General features: G+C 36.6%; 1 protein-coding gene across 14 annotated transcripts in view; it reads left to right on the top strand.

Annotated features, from left to right (window-relative positions):
- The window catches only part of LOC306884716 (calcium/calmodulin-dependent protein kinase type II subunit gamma-like), a 57,715-nt gene extending 33,382 nt beyond the window's left edge, over positions 1–24,333 (top strand). Inside the window, exons 7-23 of one of the 14 annotated variants that reach the window (XM_079440837.1) lie at positions 891–993; positions 1,686–1,769; positions 1,962–2,056; positions 3,981–4,103; positions 4,378–4,461; positions 4,850–4,892; positions 5,148–5,210; positions 8,064–8,107; positions 11,433–11,510; positions 13,700–13,744; positions 14,119–14,173; positions 19,320–19,424; positions 21,680–21,811; positions 22,192–22,267; positions 22,863–22,957; positions 23,502–23,750; positions 23,827–24,333. In XM_079440837.1, the coding sequence (XP_079296963.1) occupies positions 891–993; positions 1,686–1,769; positions 1,962–2,056; positions 3,981–4,103; positions 4,378–4,461; positions 4,850–4,892; positions 5,148–5,210; positions 8,064–8,107; positions 11,433–11,510; positions 13,700–13,744; positions 14,119–14,173; positions 19,320–19,424; positions 21,680–21,811; positions 22,192–22,267; positions 22,863–22,957; positions 23,502–23,734 (1,458 nt within the window). In that variant the 3' untranslated portion in view covers positions 23,735–23,750; positions 23,827–24,333. The remainder of the gene's footprint in view (positions 1–890; positions 994–1,685; positions 1,770–1,961; positions 2,057–3,980; positions 4,104–4,377; positions 4,462–4,849; positions 4,893–5,147; positions 5,211–8,063; positions 8,108–11,432; positions 11,511–13,699; positions 13,745–14,118; positions 14,174–19,319; positions 19,425–21,679; positions 21,812–22,191; positions 22,268–22,862; positions 22,958–23,501; positions 23,751–23,826) is intronic. The other 13 variants (XM_079440843.1, XM_079440844.1, XM_079440845.1 and 10 more) reach the window with 13 other exon arrangements.
- The last annotated feature ends 242 nt before the right edge of the window (positions 24,334–24,575 follow it).

A 24,575-nucleotide genomic window follows, 5' to 3' on the forward strand; every position in this document is an offset into this window, starting at 1 on the left:
GGATACATTTATGTCCTTTTATGCAGATCACAGCTGATTAAACTCAGCGCCAGTAGGCTTGATCGTCACCTTTAGCATAATCATGCACAGAATAAATGAGCAGCCGTATGGGATTGAATGCCTGTGGATTGCACTTCATGATTCTTTTGGCTCGTACTACTGGATATTTTATTTTCCCTATTTTTATATTTGTATTACCTTTTTTCTGTCATCTAATGCTCATTTAAAGTTAATCATGAAAAAATAATAATAATAATAAATAATTTAATTAAGTGATGCCTAAATGAACTAAAACAAGCTCTGTTAGTTTGTATTTAATCCTCTGGGGTCGACAAACGCGTCGGCACGGTTTGGAGCACCTTTTTTTTTTTTTGTTTTTTTTTTTTTTTGGAAAGACAAAATTTACAGTTGTCTGTGAGAAAAAAAAAATGTAAGTGAAAATATAAAAATTAAAGCTAATCCAAAATGACATTAAATTCTACAGTATATAAATAATACTTGTAGCATTCAAAACAAGTTGTTTTAATTTTAATCCCAGTCACTTCAGTGGGAATCTGTGCGATTTTAGGACTTTTGTGTGAGTGTGAAAAATTTCTTACAATTAGATTTTGGAACAGGTTCCAATATGTCATGTGACTCTGCGTTGACCAGCAGAAAGCTGCTTCTGTATGAGCCGTTTCATACATCACTACACTATTGACAATAGTCAATAGACAGACCTTTTTTGCCCTGTGAAATTTTGCCTTAATATGTGAAAAACACTCTGCATAACACACTGCAGCTTTGTTTTAATGTTAAAATAACAATATCTTCTCCCTCATTTTATTTATTTCTCACTATTCCTACTTTCTTCTCTCCTACCCTTTTCTCTGTCATGTGTCCTCTTGTAGCCAGAGAACCTGCTGTTGGCCAGTAAGATGAAGGGGGCAGCAGTGAAGTTGGCTGATTTTGGCCTTGCCATCGAGGTGCAGGGAGATCAGCAGGCCTGGTTTGGTAAGACTCGTCTGTTTTTCCTTCAACTAATTGGTAGCCTCATCTCTTAAAGGGATTTGGCTTGAAGCCATTCTAGTTCATCCTGATGCAAGACTGAATTAAATTCAACAGACTAAATTAATTTCTCTGGTTTTTCAAACAAATATTCAGTGCCCTGAAAATGCATCCGCTCATTTAAATGGCACTGGTGCTCGAGAACTCATTCTGAAAGCTGACTTTCAACCAGCAATTACTTTACTTATTGCTCTATTTGCTCTCCATGGCATCTGTGGCTCTTGTGGGACTAGAGAGCTCTGGAGAGTAGCCAGCTTGTGTTTTTACTCTGTGCTCTTGGGGAATATGGAGTAGTTTTCTCAATGTTTACTGTCCTTTTGGAGTCAAGACCACTCACTTGAACCAGGTCAAAGGTCACAGACGACAAAGCCAGTATACAAATTGGATTAAGCTTGTCCAACACCATGGGAATTTTTTTATGCTTTTTCACATTGCACAGCCTTTTTTTTTTCCAAACCAAAACTTTTTGTGTGTTTTTAGTTTGATTAATGCAAACCAAAATGTTGTTGCCTTATTTGTAATGCTCAGAATTTGATTGTCATAAAGAGATGGTGTTGAAGAGATGGTTGAAGATTCTGTCATTTGAAATCTGTTGATTCTAGATATTAAATGCGTGTAATCACATTATGGCTTTACAGGTTTTGCAGGCACCCCTGGATACCTCTCCCCTGAAGTCCTGAGAAAGGACCCCTATGGCAAACCAGTGGATATCTGGGCTTGTGGTAAGATTTTCACCTGTTTTATTTAGAATGTCCACATTCCAAGACCCTTTGTTGTAGTGTCTTATAGTGTTGTGTATTTGTCCAATTTTGTGAATAGTCAGTGTTAAAAAAAATTGTAATTCAGATTCATTGCTTTGGAAATACAGTAGACTAGTACTAGTATGAAGTTACCAATTTGTGTGTCCTGGGCAGGTGTGATCTTGTATATCCTGCTGGTGGGTTACCCTCCTTTCTGGGATGAGGACCAGCACAAACTGTATCAACAGATCAAGGCTGGAGCCTATGATGTGAGTAATCACACACACTGTTTGCCTTACTGAGCTCTCACTGCTTTATAATTTAATGACTCTGTTTTAGATCCAATCAGACCTGAACCACATTACCATTCAAAAGTTTGGAGTCATTGTTCGAAATAGAAATCTTTTGTTGCTGTAATAATGAAAACCTGAACCTTGGGTCGCCCAGTTGCACTGGTGTTTCAACTTTCAAAAAACCTACTCCTCGCTCCAGGCAAAATTGTGCAACTCTTCACTTTGCACTGCTCACATATCTGATGTAATTAAAGCAAGCGTATACAAAAGAGGCGTGTCGAACAAAAAGTTTGTTTAAAAAGTGTTTGTAACCTACTTTAAGCGGTGGTCAGCTCAACCAGAAAGAGAAACTGAAAGCCCTTTTATTAGACCTGTCTTTTATTGCCCATCAGCATGTTGACAGAGATGCTCTCATGGCCATCCCCATACAGAGATTTCAGTGCCACCACATCGAGCCAGAGTGGCAAACCCAGATTGAAGCCTTTGTTAATATTTAATTGGTTGGAATAGAGAGCAGAGTTACTCAATAATAAATGATGGCAGCCACCTCCTCTAGAGCTCAGGAGAGGAACATACAACCGAGGAGTCTTCATCATCATCACCTCCTCAAATCCCAAAGGAAAACCGGTTTAGAGTGGGATATTTCCTGTAAATACTATTCTATATAGCTTATATGAGGTTACAACAATCTTGCAGATGGCATAGTGTCATATTTTCGCAGTGACCAGCTGTAACTCAAAGATTAGATTAGATTAGATTAGATTCAACTTTATTGCCATTGCACATGTAAGGTACAAGGCAACGAAATGCAGTTAGCATCTAACCAGAAGTGCAATAAGCAGAGGTACAGGATATACAGTGCCTACAATGTTACATATGTACAGAAATATACAGCTAAGGCAGTACTATAGACATAATTTACAAATATTTAAATACTATCAGTATGATATACAGATGGGTGATATGAACATACTATACAGATGGATTATGCAGTAAATGTATGTACACTATGAGCAAAAACTATGAACATAATTACAAATGGATATGAATAAGCTATACATTAAGATGTATAAAAACTAGTGCAATGAACACTGAAAGTGCATAGAAAATAAAAATTTCAGTCCATAGTACTCCAAGTACAAAGCTGCTGTTTGTAAACAATCTAGCATGATCAGAGTATGGATTCACACTAATTTGATTTCATTTGTGCTTTCTCCATCCCTTTTAGTCCAGATTGATAGGCTCTCTAAGTGCATTGGAGTATAGTGTATTTGTAGTGTTTGTTGCATAGTGGCATTGTCCATTTGATGTAGTGATGTGGCGTGGGAGAGATGTGATTACGAAGGCCAGTTTTGGTTTCAGCATTTTCAGCCATCCAGATGGAAAACACCACTTTTCCATCCGTCGCTTTAGCTGCTCTGCTTTAATCTTATTAACATCCATTACAGTCCATGGAAGCCATTGATCTGCGTGTTTGTCCATGACTATATACATTTGAGTGCTCTGTTACATACAAAAGCCTGTTTTTGCTTTAATGTTGAACTTCATGAACTCAACAAGTTTGTGTAAAACCTTGTTCTTCAGCATTATTTATCCAAAGAGTGTCTTGAGCTTCACTGGTAGAACATGTGACCACCTGTACACATGATCAATGTCACAAATTTATCTTTGATTAGTGACCTAGAAATGTTAAATTCATGTTTATTTCTGTAGAGCTTTTGATAATACATATAATTTTAAGGTAGCTATACAGAAAATGTGTTTTAATTAGTTTGATTAAATGGTTTATGAATACATTTAAAATATTTATTTTTTCCATCATACAGGTTTTTTTTGTTTGTTTGTTTTAATTGTTTCAAAATCTTTCGTCTTCTCTTTCTCTTGTCTCTTTATGCCTTAGTTTCCCTCTCCAGAGTGGGACACTGTTACCCCAGAGGCCAAAAACCTCATCAACCAGATGTTGACTATCAACCCTGCGAAGAGGATCACGGTTGACCAAGCGCTCAAACATCCGTGGGTCTGCGTAAGTGGACTTAAACCCCCAGCAATTTTCATTATATCTCAAGGCTGGTTTATATTGTTGTCACTTAGCTTTTCATGATTACATCCAACAACTGGAATAATGTCATACAGCTTACACTCCAGTCTGAAATGAAGTAAACATCTGCTAGCCTGTTTGGTTGATCAAAAACTTCATATGAGACTTTACATCCAGTTTGTATTATATACAATCTGTCATAACGTACAGTATATGAATTCAAATTTGTCTTAAGGACTGATGTCTCTTTCCCACTTAGCAACGCTCCACTGTCGCCTCCATGATGCATCGTCAAGAAACTGTTGAGTGTCTGCGCAAGTTCAACGCCCGCAGAAAGCTAAAGGTCTGATTCATTCATTTCCAGCACAATAAGGTTCAGTATGTTAGCATTAGTTTATGCATTTGCTAACATGAGTAAACGAAGTACAGTACTTTTTCAGCATTTGTTAATCTGTTAATTTATGCATATACTGATACATTTTTTTACATTTCAAGTGTACATTAAAATTAGTCAATGTATTATGAACTGTAAATTCATACTTGAACATTAACCTAAATTAATCAAATGTTATTCATTGTTAGTTTGACACCAAATGCATTAACTAATGTTAACAACTCAAATTTATTGTTTAGTATTACCCATTATTGATACTTTATCCAAATGTATGATTGTTTGAAGACTTTGACCAATTCTAGATAAGATACTAAAATAGCATTTGTGTTTCCTGCAGGGGGCTATTTTGACCACCATGCTGGTGTCCAGGAACTTCTCAGGTGAATGTCTTATTAGCTTCAGACATACAAGTGAGACTTGTGCATTAATTGAGGGATTAGTATGTTTATGTAGGTTCTTTCAAAACTTTGATTTTGTAATCTGGCCCCACTTTCCTGAATGCGTTGAGGCATTTGGGCTTTGCTTTAGGTTGCTTTGTTAGGATACAAATTGGGTAAGTTTTTTGTGATACCGGAAAGGCTGAGCTTCTGCCTTGAGTCAGCCTCTCCAAAACGACATGCTCTTTTGTCCAATAGTGGGTCGGCAGCACACCAGCCCCGCCACCCCTACCACCAGTACAGCTGCACTGGCACAAGAAGGTACGTGAGATGGGCACTAGGGGGCCGTTGCCCACTTTCAGCCTCAGCATGTGACCAAGGGAAGCCTGCTATACCCTTGCCAACGCACAGGCACTGAAACTCTTCTGAGAGGCCATTCACTATGCAGAGAATATGTAACACATGCTTCAGGGTTTGGGTTCGTTGACTGAATTTAGAATATTTAAATTCAAATTTGTTTCAGTAGAAATCTTGAGTGAATGCATATCTTGTGAGTTCTGAAATTTAAGTGAATTGACAAATATAAAACAAGAATAATTGAAATTCAGTCACTCCCAACCCTGAGACACATTCGTATTTCTTTGTGCTTCATGACTTTTGACCAAAGTCTAGGATGAAAGAGCCCTTTCCTGTCAGTGGTGACCTTTGCACTGCACTGAATGTACTGTGAACTTGTCAGAAGATGTTTTGTGTCATTGTCAGCAGGTTGGGATGGTAAGAAGAGTATCACAAAAAATGTATTATGTCTTCCAAGTGGTGTCTCTCTGGAAACATAATACATTGTGGGTTTGCACTTTTGGTGATGGTCCAGGGATGCTCCGGTGGAGGTATTTTGACCAAAGTCACCTTAAGGAACGGCGTCATATTTCAGAGTTGCATTACAGATTTAGTTGCCTTGTTTTATGTTGATGGTTTCTTAAGGTGGCTCGTTCTCCTTGTATACCTCTCAGTCCAAAGTCAGGTCGGCTTTTGGTCAACCATCTGCACTGGTATGAAATTGGGGGTAGATGCTGACATGCATTTGTCTGTAGTACGAATGAATGTCTACACCATGTATGTATTAGCATGCTCTTAAGGGAAGACTTATTGAGAAGAACCACTGTACTGAAGTCTTCACAGTGGGGTTCACTGTGGCGTGCTTCAGAAGTACCTTTCAGCATGTGTTCAGGTCTCTTTGTGCATGGAGGACCCGAAACAACAGGATCCATGTTCTTTTGTCTTGCTTTTTGTTTATTTCTTAGTTTTTTGCTTCTCTTTATATACGTCTTAATGAAAGTGGCATGTCTGTGAATGCTCTGCCATTTGCTTCTGTTGCTTTACAATGATACTTAACAGTTGCAGCGGTTTATTTAAGCCTCAGAAGTACATATAGCGTAATAATCAGAGGCAGCTGTTGACAATGTGATAGACTGATTTATCGGCCAGGCCATTAAATTAGCTGCTATTTGACGATACTGAGAGCATCGGCCAATAATGAGATGCCCACTTATGAGTTAATTTAATTTTAGCAAATTTGTGTTTGTCTAAGTTCCTCTAGTACATCATCAAAATTGCATTATCTACGCTACCACTCAAAAGTTTGGGGTACGTTAGATTTCAAGAAGTCTCTTATGTTCAGAAATGTTTTCTGTTAATACATTTTCAGCAGTCATTAATTCAGTCTTCAGTGTCACATGATCCTTCAGAAATCATTCTAATCTGATGAGAAACAGCATTTGAAATATGAAATATAAAAGTATTTTGTTGCAATGTAAAAGGCTTTAATGTCACTTTTGATCAATTTAATGCATTCTTGCTGAAAAAAATATAAATTTTATTTAAACTTACTGATCCCAAACTTTTGAACAGTAGTGTACGTAGGAGCACTTTATTGGCCATTACCCACCCTGCTCTCTCTATTGGAAATGGCATCGACTAAATAAAAAATAAATCTTTATCGGTCCACCGCTAATCTCTTCAACTCATGCTAAAGTAGTTTTTGATCCATTCCATACCATCAACAAGTGCATCACACAAACTCATTTGACCCCGTTATACAATTTTAATTATGAGACCAGTTTAATTAGGAGCACTGCACAACAGCTGAACAGGTCAGAAAAAAAGGACTTATCGCCTGACCACTCAGTCCTCTAATGAATCAGCAGTTCGGCTCTAATGTGCTAGAGTGAACTGAAGCAGACATTGGCATTGGTTTGTCAGATCTGCATGGAGTCTTGTGCAGGAGAAATGCCTTCAGTGATGACAGCAGGCCAGACAGGAGATGCCTCTGCACAGCATGGACCCAGCATGAACAGAAAATCCTCTGGTTTTGCTTTGATTTGCTTGATTATTTTGTTTGCCACAGTTATTTTTCTTTTTAATAATCTGTTGATTGATTTATCTTACCTTTTTCCCTTTTTGCATTCTTTCCTACCTCTATCTGTTTTCAAAGGTAAGGGAATTTGAAGATCATACTTAGAAAGTCTACTCGTGTCCTTGTAATTTTTTGTTTGTGCATATGTATTGCCATTGTGTCTCATTTCGTTTTCAAACCATGTTTCTGTTTATGAGAACACAGAGTAAGATGTGTTCATGAAATATGTTTCATATCAAACTTGAGGTGGTCTTTCATGTTTCTTGGAGAAATCTTCTAGCCACATTATATGGTACCAGGGCTTTGGCGTTTGCTTGTTCACTGGGAATAGCTGCCATTTCTCAGCCCTATGGATGGTTTTTCTGGTTGTGTGACTCATTTATATATTTATATGCTATCATAGTATTTATTCAGAATTTGTTCAAGTTTTATTCATTTTATTTTGTGCTTTTGTCATTTTTATTATTTTTATTTGTTAATCTATATAGATAGATTTTAGATGGTAATTTATATAATTTTAGTAACATGGTACCTGAACAAAGTTATTTAATTTAATGCGAAGGAAACATTTAATATTTTTTTTATTTGGTTTTTGTTGATCTAAAATCCATATTTAATTTAATTTTATTTCAGTTTTATTTTATATTTTTAGTTAGTAATACCATACTCTAATCATTCAGCAACATTCATATGTCAGTACCTAGTCAGTTTGAGCATTTCTGAGGTTTTTGTTTTTTGTTTTCTCTCCTCTCATCTTTCAGCATGCAAAAGTTTACTGAACAAGAAGTCTGATGGCGGCGTGAAGGTAAGCCCAACACATTTTATACATTTCTTTCTCATTACTTGCAGTACAGTAAGTTCTTGAATCAGCATGGGAATGATAAAATATAATGTTTTGTATCATAAATGAATGCACAATTGTTCTCCAGTTTTTTATGTTTACAAGATTTTTCCTGTCATATTTATTTTCCTTCTTTTAAGGACATATTATAAACAGAAATGACAGTCAAGCTAACCAGCAAATGGTTTGCATAAACCAAAATGATTAAACACTCTCTGTTTCTAATTTCAAATGATTAGCTGCTTACATTGTATTAGGCTGATATATTTCAGTGTGATCTTGAATAATATCCCCCCAAGGAGGCCCAAGCGAAAAGCATTCGGCACATTTAGACCATTCTTGACATTTACCCATTTGTTAGTCCGGAGTCATGGCAAAATCTGTTGAAGCAGAGAGGCTTACTCAACTCTGTGCCGTCTCTGTGCATGCAGTGAATCGTCAGCCTTTCACCAAGGAAGCGAGAAGCAAGTGCTTGAATTGAAACAAGTCTTGTCAATAAATCAATTTCAGCAGTTTAACACTTTTCAACTGTTGCTACTAAACACCTGTCACATCACACATGGCTTTGCAACTTTGTGGTTGTTTATTTTTCCTCTCTCTTTCTTCTCTGTGGGATCTAACTAGCAGCTTTATTTTTTTCTGTGTTCACTGGCCTGTTTTTATGCTTCCCTGTTTTGCCCTCCTCTGTTTCACCCTGTTCAGAAAAGGAAGTCAAGCTCCAGTGTTTATTTGATGGTGAGATCTGTTCCGTGTCTCTCCCTTTTTCTTACTCTCCCTCAACACTTTCTCGCTCTCTGGCTCTCTTTTTTTTTCTTGGTTGAGATGCTCGAGAGTTTGTTTGGGTCTCTTTTTTTTTTTTGTCTCATTGTAGGATTTTGTGAGTCAAACATTAACAGAGCCATGTTCACCCGTTCAACACTGTTTTATTACATACACACGCTTATATTGTAAGCCCATTCTCCTTGAAATTCATTCTTCATTATCATTGCATCTCAGTGCTTTTTTGGTGAGCCAGACCAGGGTTTTGTCTGAGAGGTTTCTCCTTGACCTAAGTTTGGTCCGTCTTCTGCAAGCCCCTGATAAACCTTGTGAGCTTCCTCCAGCTCGACCCTCTCAACTTTCACGGGCCTTTAGAATCAGTAGCATGTAGCCACTGATTATGACCAAGGCTGAAGTTTGCTCAGAGTGGACAAAGGGCTCTTACTTGGTGCTCTTTAATAGGAAAGAGAGAATTTGAACGCTATTGGAACAGACTGTCTAAAGACAGACAAACAAGCCTTTCTCTCACTGGAACTCCCCTTTTTCTCACAGTCCACAGTGCGCCAGGCCATTTCTGTTGCCATGGCAATAGCTGCAGTGGCTGTGACATCAGGTTTGTCCTAAGTAAAGAGCCCCTTGTTACAATAATAAAAAAAAATTGTCGTCTTTTTTTTTCTATTTATCTTTTTTAATAAAATTTTTATTGTGGTTATAATGAGGTTTAATTATCCATATGGATTTCAGTGAATTTTTCCCCATGAAGAATAAATACATTTTCTTCTGTCATCAAGCAATTGAAAGTAAATTACAGCAACAGTTGATGTCTGTGAGTTAGACATGGCAGTTCTGTATCATCCTCATCAAAGGGGAAGCTCAGTTCTGTATTTTTATTATCTAACAAACATCATTGAGGTGTTTGTGCATAAATTGCCATTTCATGTCTTGAGTTTCTCCATCAGGTCTGGACATATGCACACCCTGCCCTCAGTTTTACTCCCTTATCGCCATTCATGGTCCGTATAATCAAGCAAACCTGGTCTTTTTCCATTTAACTATTTGTGGTCTTGAAATCTAATAATAAACTTAAAGGTCACCCAATCGTCTTGGATACAAAAGTCGATCATCTTTAACATTTTATATTAAGTTATACATTTTCAAAATCTTTTATCATTCATTATATTATAGTATTATAACAAATATATTTGCAAAAAAAAGAATATATATATTTATTTATTTATTAGACAAAATATAAAAAGTTCTTTGTAAATATCAAAATATTTTCAGTTAATAGAAAATGGACATTTTTCAGCAATGGGGTGATATAGTGGAGACTAGTTTCTTCCAATGAAGACTGAATGTATAAATAGAGCAGTTTCTTTAAAAAAAAAAAAAAAGCATCATCTTTTCTTTATGGCTGTTGAACTTTTGGGATGAATAACTTTTGGCTGCTCTTTTGCTTCAGTGTTTGTTATCCTGTTGAATCTTTCTGTAAGGATTTTTGACTGTTCTTCTCAAGAATCGTCTCTGTTTTACCGCTACCTCTTTTCTTTCTTTCATATAGTCAGACTTTGGTTGTTTTGTTTTTTTTATCATAAGTTGTACCTTGCGTTGATTCAAAGAGTACGAGGTCTGAGCGCTGAAGCTTTTCACTGCATGCACTAGTGAACTATCAGGGTCTTGTGGCTCCATGACAGTAATGTTGGCCTCTAGTTGTTACTGTGCCAACAAAGTAGTATATTTAAATATAGTATATATTTAAAAAATAAAATATTTAATATATTTAAATATTTCTGAAAATACTCATACTTTATCTGTAGCCTTGAAAAATTTCTTTGATTTTGATGGGTTTTTAAGCACTGGAGGAACTGTTGATATCAATTTCATGAATATATTGAAAATATATATTTACACATTTATCAACACTGTAACAAATTTCACTCCACATGAATGTTTGAAAGATGCTCACATACACATTTACTGAATTTACTATTATTATTATTATTATTAAATCATACAAAACTAACAGTGTAAAAAAATAAATGATAAACTATATCGTAACATATTTTAAGAATTATTGAACCGTTTTAATAATAACGAACATAACCTTGTAAAGGAAGCGTACTGGCTCCTTTTTTTTACAGCCACTATGTTTTATCTTTGTTTTTATCAAGAACTGTCATGTGATTTTACAGATGCACGAGAATTGCTTCATTATTTTTCATTTTGTACTATTATCCACCATCAGTAGTTTAAATCTGTATAATCAGTGAACCTCTCACAAAAACAGTTGAGCGTCTTTCAAGTAGCGCTAAAAGTACTTATTTCAGGAAAGTGTGTCATTAAAGGTGCTCTAGGGCACGTTACGTGAGTGTTCTCTTACTTCTAAGCAAATTTACCCATACAGGTCCCCTTACATGCTGCACTGTGGCTTTTCGACGTGTCAAGTATGAGCTGAGGCTGTCGGTTCTTGAATGGCACTGAACAAAAATCATTTTGTGTTGTCATTGTTTTTGTTTTGTTTTTGCCCCAGCCACAGACAAACAACAGCAAAAACAGTGTAGTAAGCAGCAGCACCAAAGACAGCAGCATATCATCCACTGCACCAATGGTACTTCATCTTAACTTTTTATTTCCTTCACTCATAGTCTTTCCTTTTCTTAGTCCTTTGTTTAGTAGAAGGCTTTATCAGTTTGTTCCATACCTGTTGTTTTGACTTCCACCACCCATCGCTCAATCCACTCAGATGAAGATGTGTGACGTTGCTCATGGTTTTTGATGAGTTAAACTAAAACATCTGGTTTGTGCCTGTGGATTTCTCTCTGACTTCCTATTTTACCCAAACAAACTCGCAGGAGAAGTTTGACAGCTTAACAGACAACCCCTGCACTCTAAAAAAAACTTCAAATAACTTGCTCTGGCCATATTAAAGTGAGATAAAAACTTTTTTTTTTTTTTTTTTTTTTTAAGGCTAGTGAAATGTAGATAAAGCCTGGTTGCACATTGTATTAATCTCAGTCGAGTCTCCAAGGGTAAAAAAGGATCATTTTATGTCAGGAAGCAGAGCTGTTCTGTTTGTTCTGAAGATGCAATCCCTAACTTTGCATTGTGGGTAATTACTCCTTTGATGAATGGCTGTTACTGGTACAGCCTTCGGAGGACATGAAGACTAAAAGTCTGAGAGAATTTTATATTATCAGCATAAAATGTGATTAAAACCAATTTAAAATTGAAATATTTAACTGAGATATAATGTTGAATTGAATATTATTAAATTTCAGTATATCTCAGTGCTTGGTTTTGTCCTCAACTCCATATTCATGTTATGTTAGTTTCTTCTCAATTTTCAGTAAGGTCTCAGACTTTTGGACACTGCAGTGTCCCTGTCCTCGTGCTACACTGTGTGACTGACTAATATGCCCATCCTGCTCACCGCCCAGACCTTGAAGTTGCTCGGGTTGACAGGCGATGAGGGGTTTTGTCTGAACTGCATCAAAGGGAATGAAACTGTAATTGGCTCTCAGCATGTAGGGACTGCATCTTCAAGTCTGCGTTGACAGGTTGCTTATTAGAGGGTGTTGTGTTAGTGGTGGTGGAAATAAAGTAGAATCTAGTGCACTAGACTGTTTGTTTGTATGTGGGGTGTGTATGTGCAAAGGTGGGATCAATGCTTTGTGCTTTCAGGAGCAATAACATACTGTGGCATTGAAAGCTAACTGTTTGTGTGGCGTGAATCATTTCTGCTATGTCTGTGTGCTGTTGGTGACTGGGGTTGGTCTTGGAGAGAGACTCGTCAAGCTTAATGACTACTTCCTCTTCCACTGTGTTTCTGTGGTTAACTGTAGCCAATTCTTGCTTGTATTTCCATTGACCTTCAATTCCTTTGTATAATATCCTTCGTTACAGTGTAGTTATTGTATAGAGTGGTCTCAAAAAGTATTTAGACATCTACATGACACTTAAACATGTATGAATGCCATTGCATATGTAAAATTTATTTTAAGGAAAAATAGGACGGGCTTGCTTTATCTATTTATTTATTTATATTTATGGATAATTTCTGCTTTTCAAACATTAGGATCACATGTTTGAACAAAACATCAAACCAAGTAGCATTTATTTTAAAGAAATACTATATAACATTTACTATTAATAAAACAATGTAACAAACAAGTAAATACATGAATGAATTTATTTGTATTTTATTTATTATTTTTCTGGTTGTCAAACATTATCAATTTGATTTATTAATTGATTTAATTGATTGATTGTCAAACATTGCCAGAATATGTACATTATATAGCAAAACACCAAACCAAGAGGCATTTTATTTTTAAGAAACATGTTTTGTTTTTTGTATTTTCTTGTTAGCAAGCATGATTGTAACATGATATAACAAAAAACGCCAAACCATGTAGCATTTATTTTAAAGAAATATAGCACATTTATTTGATTGTTTGTTTGCTTCTTTTAGACTTTGTTTGTAAATGACAAACAAATTATACCAACTATCACTTGTTGTATCTTATATCATGCATTATATTGTTTATTTTAATGCAATGAAATTCATACTTTTTTTTAAGTTTAAAATAAGTGCCAAAATACATTTTGGGGCCTCTGTATACATAGTATTAACTCAAGGAACTCAAATGCAGAATTCTCCAATATCAGTGTTTGATGTACCTTCTGGCTGCTGACAATAATGACAGTAGTGTAGGGTCATCATGCTAGTTGTGGAGTTAGGGTCCCTACACCCTCTTGCCTCAGCCCTGCATGGTAAACTCTCTCCTGCCTCCCCAGGAACCACAGACCACTGTCGTGCACAATCCAGCCGATGGCATCAAGGTAAGCTACCTCTTTTAGCTCTGCATTGAACACCAGTCATTTGAGCCACTTCCTAATGCCACAACCCCAAACCTTCACAAATATGACTCAAATGAAGGGGGCTTGCCCTCATGCTGGGTTGGCTGGTTTGTGCAGGGCTTGGTGTGTTCCTGTGAGAGCTCTGTTTGTGTGTGAGGGTGTGCTGGGGTATTTTTGTGCTTGCGGGTGATTCTTTATGTGTGTATTTGCTGATTCACAGTATGTGCACTGTATATTGTTTCACATGGTTTATAGACCCTGTCTGCAAATCTGTATTTCTATACTTCTTTTCCCGTCTTCCCACCTTCATACGACCATCCCTCCATCTTGCACATTGTCTCTCTCTCTCGTCACAGGGTTCTACGGAGAGCTGTAACACTACAGAAGAGGAGGACATGAAAGGTAGGAAAGGTACACTATCAACTTCTCATGTCTTTCTCTTGTTCTCTGGGATCTACAGAATGGGATATATGTGTATTAGTGCAAATATTACTCAAAAAGGCCATTAGTTGGTGTATTAAAGGCCTTGTTTACACCTGATATTTAGATCTGTCTGTGATTTTGTGACTAAAAAGTCTTAGATGCTTTCAAGACCATTTGTATCTTTGGCCTATGTGTGTAAGTAGATAATATCAGTTTTAGATTCCCAAACATTCCTTTTTCAAATTGTAATTATCCACTGAGATTTTTGCTTGACCAAGTCCGACATCAGATGGTATCATCGAAACAGAGTTATTAGCTCCGCATTTTTGAGTCCATCTGGGATTACATGAAGAGACGGCAGTAACTGAGTCCGTCTAAATCCATAGAGCTTTGCCAATTTTTCCAAGGTGTTTGGAACAACCAGCCTGCAAACTGTTTAAAACTTTATGAAAGTGTAGCTCAGAGATTTGGTGTTGTTTTAAAAGTCACACCAAATATTGATTTGATTTACGTAATGGAAGTTGATCAAATAACTTCAGTTTAGTCATGGGATAAAAAAAAAAAAAGTGGATTCCATTGGAAAAACAAAAAATCCACATCTAAGCACTCACATATAGCAAGCGAAGTACAGAAACCTTTATTAGTCATGGGATTATTATTGCATCCTAAAAAGGAAAATGGTGATCATTTACGAACCTAATCTCATGAGAAAATGTTTCTTGTTTTACAAGGTTGTGATTTTGTATCAAAAAATACATTGTGATTTGTATGGAAATATATTATTTTTTAGAAGAAAACGCAAGTATGAAGGTTCACCCCAAACCTGGCTTAAGGGCTTAAAGGTACCATAGAATGGAAAACTGTATTTACTGTAATTAGAGCAGAGCTCAACATTGAGCCGCACTGTGAAACATCCAATCAGAGCAGAGCTCAACATTATTATTCATGACCCTTCCAAATAAGCCTATAACAGACCATTTCATTCTAGGGAGAAATCCTAGGTTTGTAAATGTACATGTAAAACTTTCTGGACAATTTTTGCCCTTACCTAAGCCACATAACTTCTATGTAGATATCAGAGAACAATTTAAAATATTGTATCAATACATTCTATGGCACCTTTTAAGCAGATCACACAAAAATGTATGAATGATATTATAAGAATTCATCCGAATTTGCCACCAATTCACCAAAATATAAAACTTACGAATTGCGATGAGTGTATTGCATTTAATCACCCTCATGTTGTTTTTATACCTCAGAAACACAAATAAATATACTATTAATGAAACCTGACAGATTTCTATCCCTCTGCTGAAAGTCCATTACATCCAAAGTCGATTGATGTTTTACAGAGTTTATAAAGATGGTAAAAGAAATCCAAATGAATTGAGCAATTTAATTAAAGTCTTTTAAAGAGACACGGTCACTGTATATGATGAACAGATGTAATTTAGGCTTTTATTCACACATAAATATTGATCAACGCACATCACAGATAGTAAACAGAGGCCCAAATTTGATGTGCTCTATGTATTTGTTTGTTTATTTGCATTTTACATGGTGGGTTATACTACAAATTCAATGTTTTTTGACTACGTCTGAATGTGATTGCATTGAAAGGTTCATGAAATGCTTTGGGCAGACTTTATTACCAGGTGTAAACAGGGTCAAGAGTTGTACATTTTCCAACTCACAGAGAAATAGTGGTAATGAGGGCCAGAGGGAATAAATATTATACAGATACAGGCAGTGAATGATTGACAGTGAGATTTATTTCTGTGCGGTGAAAGGACCTTCATAGCATGATAATTGCTTTGAGCGTGCATTGACAGCCAGCTTGTCAGCTGTAGATACATTGCTGGTCACTACCACAGCAGCTATAGTGTAGTATAAGGCACCAAAACAGGGTCAGACAGACTGATTGCTATCATGAATCAGCACATGCTTGCTAAGAAAAGGAGCCGTGCTGTGAATGCCAGAGTTACCATGACACTGATGAATCGCAAAGTTTTGTGTTCAAGTAATGAATGTCCACAGTATCTGAGGGAATATTAGTTTTACCACTCTGACCTTTACAGGCAACAAATACCCCTTCTGAAAATCACTGAGCCTCCGTATCACATCTCAGTATGTTGTCTAACAGAGTCACATGGTGGTTCATTACAGCACAGCAATATTATACAACCGTTCAATTAAATTTTATACAACCCTGGCATCATTCATCTTCAGATCAGTCATTTTGTTCAATTCTGAGTTTCTAGACCGTCTTTAGAGGGCTGTTAGATAAAACATTACCTTACTTTAATCACTTCTATTGAGTCTGAGAAACACAAGCAGAGGTTTAATGGGTCAGTAGACCTTTAGGATCATTCATTACTTAACACTAAGTTTGATGGCCTGAGTCTGAGAAACACAAGCAGAGGTTTAATGGGTCAGTAGACCTTTAGGATAATTCATTACTTAACACTAAGTTTGATGGCCAGGCAATATATTGGGACCTAACCCTCGGAGACCTAAGTTGTTGTTGTTTTTTAAGAAATTAGTAATTTTATCCACAAGGATGCACTAATTTGATTAAAAGTGACAGTAAAGGCTTTATAATGTTTCAAAACAAATGCTCTTTTGAAAAATTTATTTATCAAAGAATCTGAAACTGTATTTCTACAAAAATATTACACATCACAACTGTTTTCAACAATGTTTGTTGAGCAACAAATCAGCATATTCTAATGATTTCTTAAGGATATAAGACTGGAGTAATGATGCTGAAAATTCAGCTTTGCCATCACAGGAATATATTTCAAAATATATTCAAATATAAAGTAGTCATTTTAAATTGTAATGATATTTCACAATAGTGCTTTTTTCACTGTATTTTGGTCAATTAAGTGCAGCCTTGCTAAGCAGAAAAGACTTCTTTCAAAAACATTTAAAAATCTTAAATAGCTCAAACATAGCACAGCTGTGTGTGTGTATTTATATCAAATTGTTTAAAACAAAACCAAATAAAACTTGTCATTACAATGTTTTATGCTTTTTTTGTTGTTTGTTTTGGGATAAATTTGGGAAAATGTTAGACAATTTTCAGCATTGGGTTTCAATGTTTTTACCTGTTTTAATTAGTTTTATCTCACATTTATTTATTCATGAAGTATTTAAATGCTTTAAACAAGTGTTGCAGTTAGGGCTGCAACAACTAATCGATAAAATCGATTATTATCGATTATGAAAATCATCGACAACGATTCTCATTATCGATTAATCGGGTCTGCCCACAGTGCACGTCCAACTTCAGCTGGTTAGTCAAATTACGGCACTGAATAATGCATTTCTATGGACAAAATGCATCTAAAAATAGTGGAGGAAACAGAATGAGATTCTGCCGGAGAAGCACGTGATCCAAGCTGCCCAAAACATGATAATTCTTTATTTTAAGCTTTAAGTTAATGCATAAGAGTAATGGCTTGCCCTGTCAGGCGCTTTGACAGATGCGTGTGCGTCCTCAGCGCAAAAACGTTCAGTTTACGGTCATACCCTTATCTATAAATGCCACAAATTCACGCGAGCATTTCCATTTTTGCATAAAGGTCCGTCCTGACAGTCTGTGTTAAGTTTAAAATACCGAATGAGCGCCGGCGCGGCGGGCGCGCACACGCGCGTCAAACGGACAGAACACAGTAGAGAGGGAGACAATTAATAGGCTTTTCATCGCAAACATATCCATTGTGCTGAATTATCTGATGTTGAAAGTTAATTTAAGGTTTAAAAGTCAACATGCAGTGCGAATATTTTATGAGAGTAGGAACTTTAAAGGGATAACAGCGTGTAATTGTTTGTCTGAATATAAACATGAGACGCTCCATAACGGCCTTTTACAGGATAAAGAAATGATGAGGTGACTGTGATCAAAGTAGTTCCTGCAGAACATTACTCTTACCTGTTGGTTAACACTGAGTTTGTGTTTTTATTCGTCTTTATTATTATTATCTTTATTATTTTAATTTTTAATAGAGGTTTAAACTATATTCAATTTTTACAATGTTTAACAAATTTATGTAAGTTTTTTAACAATGTTTATGTAAGGTTTGTGCCACTGCTGCTCTAAAGTAACAGTATTGGTGATAACCAAAATCATTTTTCGGCTTTCTGTACTGGTTAGTACTCCAATATGTGTAAGCTCTTTAGTAACAGTAGTAGGCTATTTTTAATGCTATAATATCATTATTGCTGTTATCTATGAAAGAAAACCAGAGCACTTATTTTTTTTTGTATTTTCTATTTGAGTATTTTGTTTTCGCGATACCCAATTGCAGTCAAAAAGTACATAAACAATACCAGCAAGAATGCAAGCTGTTATGAGGACATTTTTTATTATTATGTCCAATAAATGACAATAACATTTTTAAATTTAAACAAATTTTTGACAAATTTCTAAAATATGTTTTCTCTTTATTATGATAAGTGGTCTAATAAATTAAGCACTGTATGTTTTCATAGCATTCAGTTGTCACGTTTGTTTGAAGGACATTGGGCAGAATGTGGAATAGTGTTTTTTTTGGTCAATATTTTTTTAATCCGATTAATCGATTAATCGAAAGAATAATCGGCCAACTAATCGATTATCAAAATAATCGTTAGTTGCAGCCCTAGTTGCAGTTCTTCCAACAGTGGGTCTCTGAGGGTTAAACCCCACAAACCATCGTCATAGCAGAGAGGCCCAAAGATCTCACATTCTATACCAGGTTGAAAATATGTCCCAGACAGAGAAGTCTTTCAGCTTTTTCTGAAACTCCATATAAATACAAACAGTTGTATAACATGTCCTTGTATAGAGCTATTAGAGACTTTGAGGTTTAGAAAATATAGCTTTTTCATTTTAAATCAACTTTTTTTCACATCACATTACCTTTTATACTAATTGCTTTTTGCTCTGATGTTGCATGCCCATTATGTTTCAGCATGTGTTTTGTGTACTCTATTGTGTGTGCTGTTGGTATTTTTTTAAGATTATCATGCAAATTATGTCATTTCACATATAAATATAGCACAAAAGCCAAGCTGGAAAAAGGCATGTGATATGACTTACCACAACAAATGTCAAATTGTTTTTACCCCTAATTGTCTGTGTCAGTATCGGTGGGTGGGGCTAGCAATGACAGTGCAGTGGTGAGCCAGTGCAGTGCCTCGGAGGAGCCAGCTCCTCAGCCCGAGGCCTCTCCCCCCTGCCCACCACCCAGTAAGTCAACTGCTACAGCAGTGACCTTATCAGCTGTTTCTACAACTCCCTACTGGACTCATCTGATCTCTACCTCACATATTCTTCATTCCTACTGTTCCCACTGCTAACTTAAAGTATCTCACCTTTCTAACCTTGTCGTTACTTAATATGCTACAAAACAAATCTGGCTGAGATGGACTCACTAGACTTCTACATTGTTAAATATCCTAACTTTTTAGGTTTGGTGTCATTATGAAAGGGGTCATATGATACATCTTATTTGTATTATTGATGCATTATTGTTTTTGTTGTTTTGTTTTGTTGCCGCAAAAACAGTAGTTCAATTTGTGATGTTCATTTTTCAAGCTCTCGCTGACCCTTGAATTAAACTATATTTTTGTTGCTTTGCCTAGTTGTCTATTCAAGACACGGGCAGCAGTGTTGCTGCACAAATGTAATTCATAAAAGGATATGAGTATACTGAATACTATATTGAAGTATTCATCTGTGTCTGTGTGATGCAGGAAGGTTGTTGGATCGAGCCGTTCGAGTAAATTCTCTTTTTGCACTGAGGAGAAAGTAAGAGCTCATTTTAAGTTAGTATGTTTTGTAGTATATGAAGCTTTTTTTATATCTAAAAACAAAGAAAATTTGATTCCTTATGATATGACCCCTTCAAGACAATATGGAACATTTGCTTAAGTCATTGCAGTACTCAAAAATAAAATGCAGGCCACATGATCTGCTGTATTCCACATTGTACACTTATTAGCGCAATCAAGGACCGAGATTGTCACCTAATTTTGAGTCTCTCGCAGTCCACCATCTTTGCCCTTTACTCATGTATGTCCTCACCTCTGACATGGAAAGAATTGCACTGACCTTCTCAGTCAGAGTGACCTTTTCATTTATTTGTCTGTGTGACACTGAATACTTTGAGTGTGACAGATGAGCAGAGGGCCCGTGCTGGGACTGTACATGACAGACACCTCTCAACACATGCACATACTGTGCATAGATCTACTCCGTGTGGCTATTGCTCCTCTTGTGTTCTTCGTTAACTCCTACAGCTTATGCTGCTGTTGTATATAGATTACTGCCATAACACATAACACAGGCTGTATCGTCTTTCCATCTGTCTGTCTTGGCTGCATGTTGAGTTCAGCGACTGCTCAAACCACTGAACCAGACTGCTGCAGGTTTCTGTTTAAGAAACCCATGAGATCTGCCACCATCTGCTGGACTGTTAAAACAAACGCTATCAGCTCTCTGATTCAGTATGCTGCAGCATTGCTACTGTAATCCTCTAGATAATTTTCATACATATTTATCAACCCAGCCAGTGTATGTTTTCTGTTCATTAATCAAATTCAGTAATCATCTAATTACTGAATTGATTTCTGCAGTGTTATCTGTGTGGCATGCAGTAAATGGCAGTGCAGTGGTTTAAGCATCATTTGTAGTAGTTTGATATTTTATGTAGCATGCAATATAATCTTGGTCAGTGGTTCTCAGCCTTTTTGACTCGAAGGCCCCATAGTTTCTCATTATAGGATATCCCATCATAGGATGATTTACATCTCGTTTTTATGTGTTTATTTAAATTTGAGTTTATTTTAATATATTATTGCTACTAATTAATACATTTTATTTAATATTTAATACTTAATACAGAATAATTTTAAGGCATGCCCACCCCCGAGGGATCCACTGATCTAGATGTATGAAATAGTGACTGTCAATGTTTGGAAGAGAATACTATCTTACTACTAACTGAATATTGTGCAGTATACACTATCATTTCTTTTTAAATACTATTTTTAATGTAAAATAATACAAATAGAAAAGTTAATCTAAAAGTAAATCATTTTAATCTAATTTTGTGTAATGTTTTTTGCAAACATTTTTGTCTCTGACCATTTTCTCATCAGATAATGTTGGTTTCTTTTAGTTAATTTGCTACAATAGAAATAGAAGGTGAATTTGAATGCATTGTATTATGGGATGTGGTATTCCACTCAGTAATCTCTGTTTAATACTGCACATTTTGTCAAATGTAATAGGTTATCCAGATATTTCATGACAGAACATTAGCATATTGTGCACAGTATGCATACTGTATACTGAAGCCGTAGTAAGGTAGTACGCTGTTCTGAAGGCAGCATGTGTCTCTAGGTAGTGCTCGGTTTGTTTATCATACTTTTGTTTTGCTGTGGCACAGCATCTCTGTGTGCTTAGTTGCAGCTTTGTTTATTTGTGCCGTTGTCTTGCAGCCGATCCACCACATGATGTTAAGAATGTTGCTTGGAGCAGTTCAGGTCAGAGCTCCTGTCCTGATTTAGAGCCTGCTGTACCTGCTCCAGCCTCCACCACACCAGGGGGCAGCAGCGTGCACAGGCAGCAGTGTAAGTCTTAGACTGTTGATTGTCCTGACATTCCCTCTGGCTTTATCAAAGTCCCTCCAGTTCATCACCCTATAACAGTTTATAGTGAAACATGGCCATCCATAGGGATTATGAGACGATACAAGTTAATGTTAAATGTTTGTACTTTACAGTTGGGTTGTGGTTACTGAGCTGGTTGAAATCAGAAGCATTTAATAACCATTGTGTATAAGTCATTTAAGCTTGTGCTAAAATCAGAGTGCTTAGGAAAATAGTGCTTATCTTGAAAGACAGCACCCAATTACAACCAATTGCAGATAGTTAGGAACAAAAAGTTGGTTTGCGGTTTTAAAATGATTGTGGATAAAACTTGATTGTCCTCCTATTCCTCCAAACACCAGCACGAAAGCAGGAGATCATTAAAATCACAGAGCAGCTGATTGAGGCCATCAACAACGGAGATTTTGAAGCTTACACGTAAGTACTGTTTATATATAATGTTTTCAGCTACCATACCACTGATTAAACAAATTTGTTTGCACTGTGCATTTTATGGATTTTCATCATTTTTGTTGGTAGATTTTGAAGTACTTTCAAACTGAACTAAAATCATGCTTTCTGAGGTGCAACATGCATAAGTAATGATTTCATACATTTCTGGAATAGTTTTCAGATAATCTTTTGCAAAAGTACACAAATGATAGCTAAATCTATGAACATTAAAATAGCATATATTGCAAATAAAATATCTTGTATTAAATAACAGGAACCAAACCCCTTGTTTACAATTTCAAAATAATCTTGCTGGTAATTATCAAGATGAATTTTTGAAAATCTTGTATTATCAGCATTTATGGTGGATATCGTATCTTGAAGAGCACAAGCATGTTTGATTATAACATGAATGAAACATTTTGACAGTGCAAATTTGTGCATTTTAAGTAAGATTGTGCCAATTTCCATATTTCCCGTTTTTAAATGGGTAAAATTTAACATTCTAAATGTTTTGGGGTATTGAGTCGAAACTGAATAGTGGTTTGCATTATGATCTCAGTAACCTTTACTGTTTCAGGAGGATCTGTGACCCTGGCCTGACCTCTTTTGAGCCCGAAGCACTTGGAAACCTGGTTGAGGGAATGGACTTCCACAAGTTCTACTTTGAGAATTGTAAGCCCAATGCTTTATAGTGTCCAATAAAGATGTATACGTTTGTTGTACCTATTAATAACATGCTTTCATTGCTCTATAGCAGGGATAGGCAACTTCGGTCCTGGAGGGCCGGTGTCTTGCAGAGTTTAGCTCCAACCCTAATCAAACACACCTGAAGAAGCTAATCAATGTCTTCAAGATCACTAGAAAGTTACAGGCAGGTGTTTTTGATTAGAGTTGGAACTAAACTCTGCGGGACACCGGCCCTCCAGGACTGAAGTTGCCTATCCCTGCTCTATAGAATTATAAGCAGCAAATTAATTTAAAGCAGGGGTGTTCAGTCCTGCTCCTGGCAGAGTTTAGCTTCAACCAACTCCAACACACTTGCCTGGAAGTTTCTAGTGAGTTTGAAGACCTTGGTTAACTGATTGAGGTGTGTTTATTTAGGGTTAAAGCTAAACTCTGCATCATAGTGGCCCTCCAGGAACAGGTTTGGACATTCCTAAGGTTAAAGGGTATTAAAGCTAACCTCTCTTTATCTGCTGCCTGTGCTTGACTCCAGTGCTGAGTAAGAACAGTAAGCCTGTGCATACAACCATCCTGAACCCTCACGTGCACCTGATTGGAGAAGACGCTGCTTGCATCGCCTATATCCGACTGACGCAGTACATGGACAGCCAGGGCCGGCCACGCAGCAGCCAGTCGGAGGAGACGCGTGTGTGGCACCGCCGAGATGCCAAGTGGCTCAACATCCACTTCCACTGCTCTGGAGCGCCTGCCGCACCTCTACAGTGAAGCACACAGGGCAAAGGTACTGATTGACAAATGCCTCAGTGTCAACACAACAAGGGAAACATTATTTAGTATTTTTATGTTCTCTTCCTTAGCATGCCTGAATACTAAAGCTGATTGGAGCATTTCTTCTCCGTGCACGTCTTGCCGCCTGGAGCCCGGCCAGAAGAGAACCTCTTGAAGTTTTGAAAACGTGAGGGAAAAAATTGACACAACTAAGAAATATATTTAAAAGTGGCCACCACTTCAGTCCAACTCTAGCTAGATGTGGGGCGGGCGGCCACGGCAGCAGCCCTGCCTTCTGGATGCTGCATGCTTCTAATGCCCACACGGGGCGCTGTATTGTCTTTACCCTTAATCCCATAATGTCTGCTGCCCAACATTCGGAAATGGTGTTTAAAGTATTAATAATATATTGTAAAATATTGAGATCTTCACTTGTGTAATTAACAGCTGGTAGACATGGAAGTTAGAATCAGAAATGTGAATCTTTGAAAAGCACACGCCGTTTAAAGGTAAATGGTGTGAGTTTATTACGTTTAGGAAAACATTTTTCTGTTTTGATTTTATTTTTTACGCAAAGAATGTGATGACATGGCATATCAGAAGGAACGAAAAATGTATCAGATGTTAAAGCACCAAAGTGTAGACTAAATATTGAGAAGAGGATGTTTTAATGTTGCTTTTATTTTCTTTGAAATTAAGGAATGGGGTTGGGGAAGATTTATTTTTTTTCTGGCTTTCTGTCGTGGTTTTGTGGATCTCTTGGTTTTTATCTCCTGAATGATGCTGTATTTGAAAGTATTTTGTGTTTTCGAGAATAATTTTAAAGTGGGACATGATT

This window comes from Barbus barbus, assembly GCF_936440315.1.
Source record: "Barbus barbus genome assembly, chromosome: 18".
Lineage (NCBI taxonomy): Eukaryota > Metazoa > Chordata > Actinopteri > Cypriniformes > Cyprinidae > Barbus > Barbus barbus.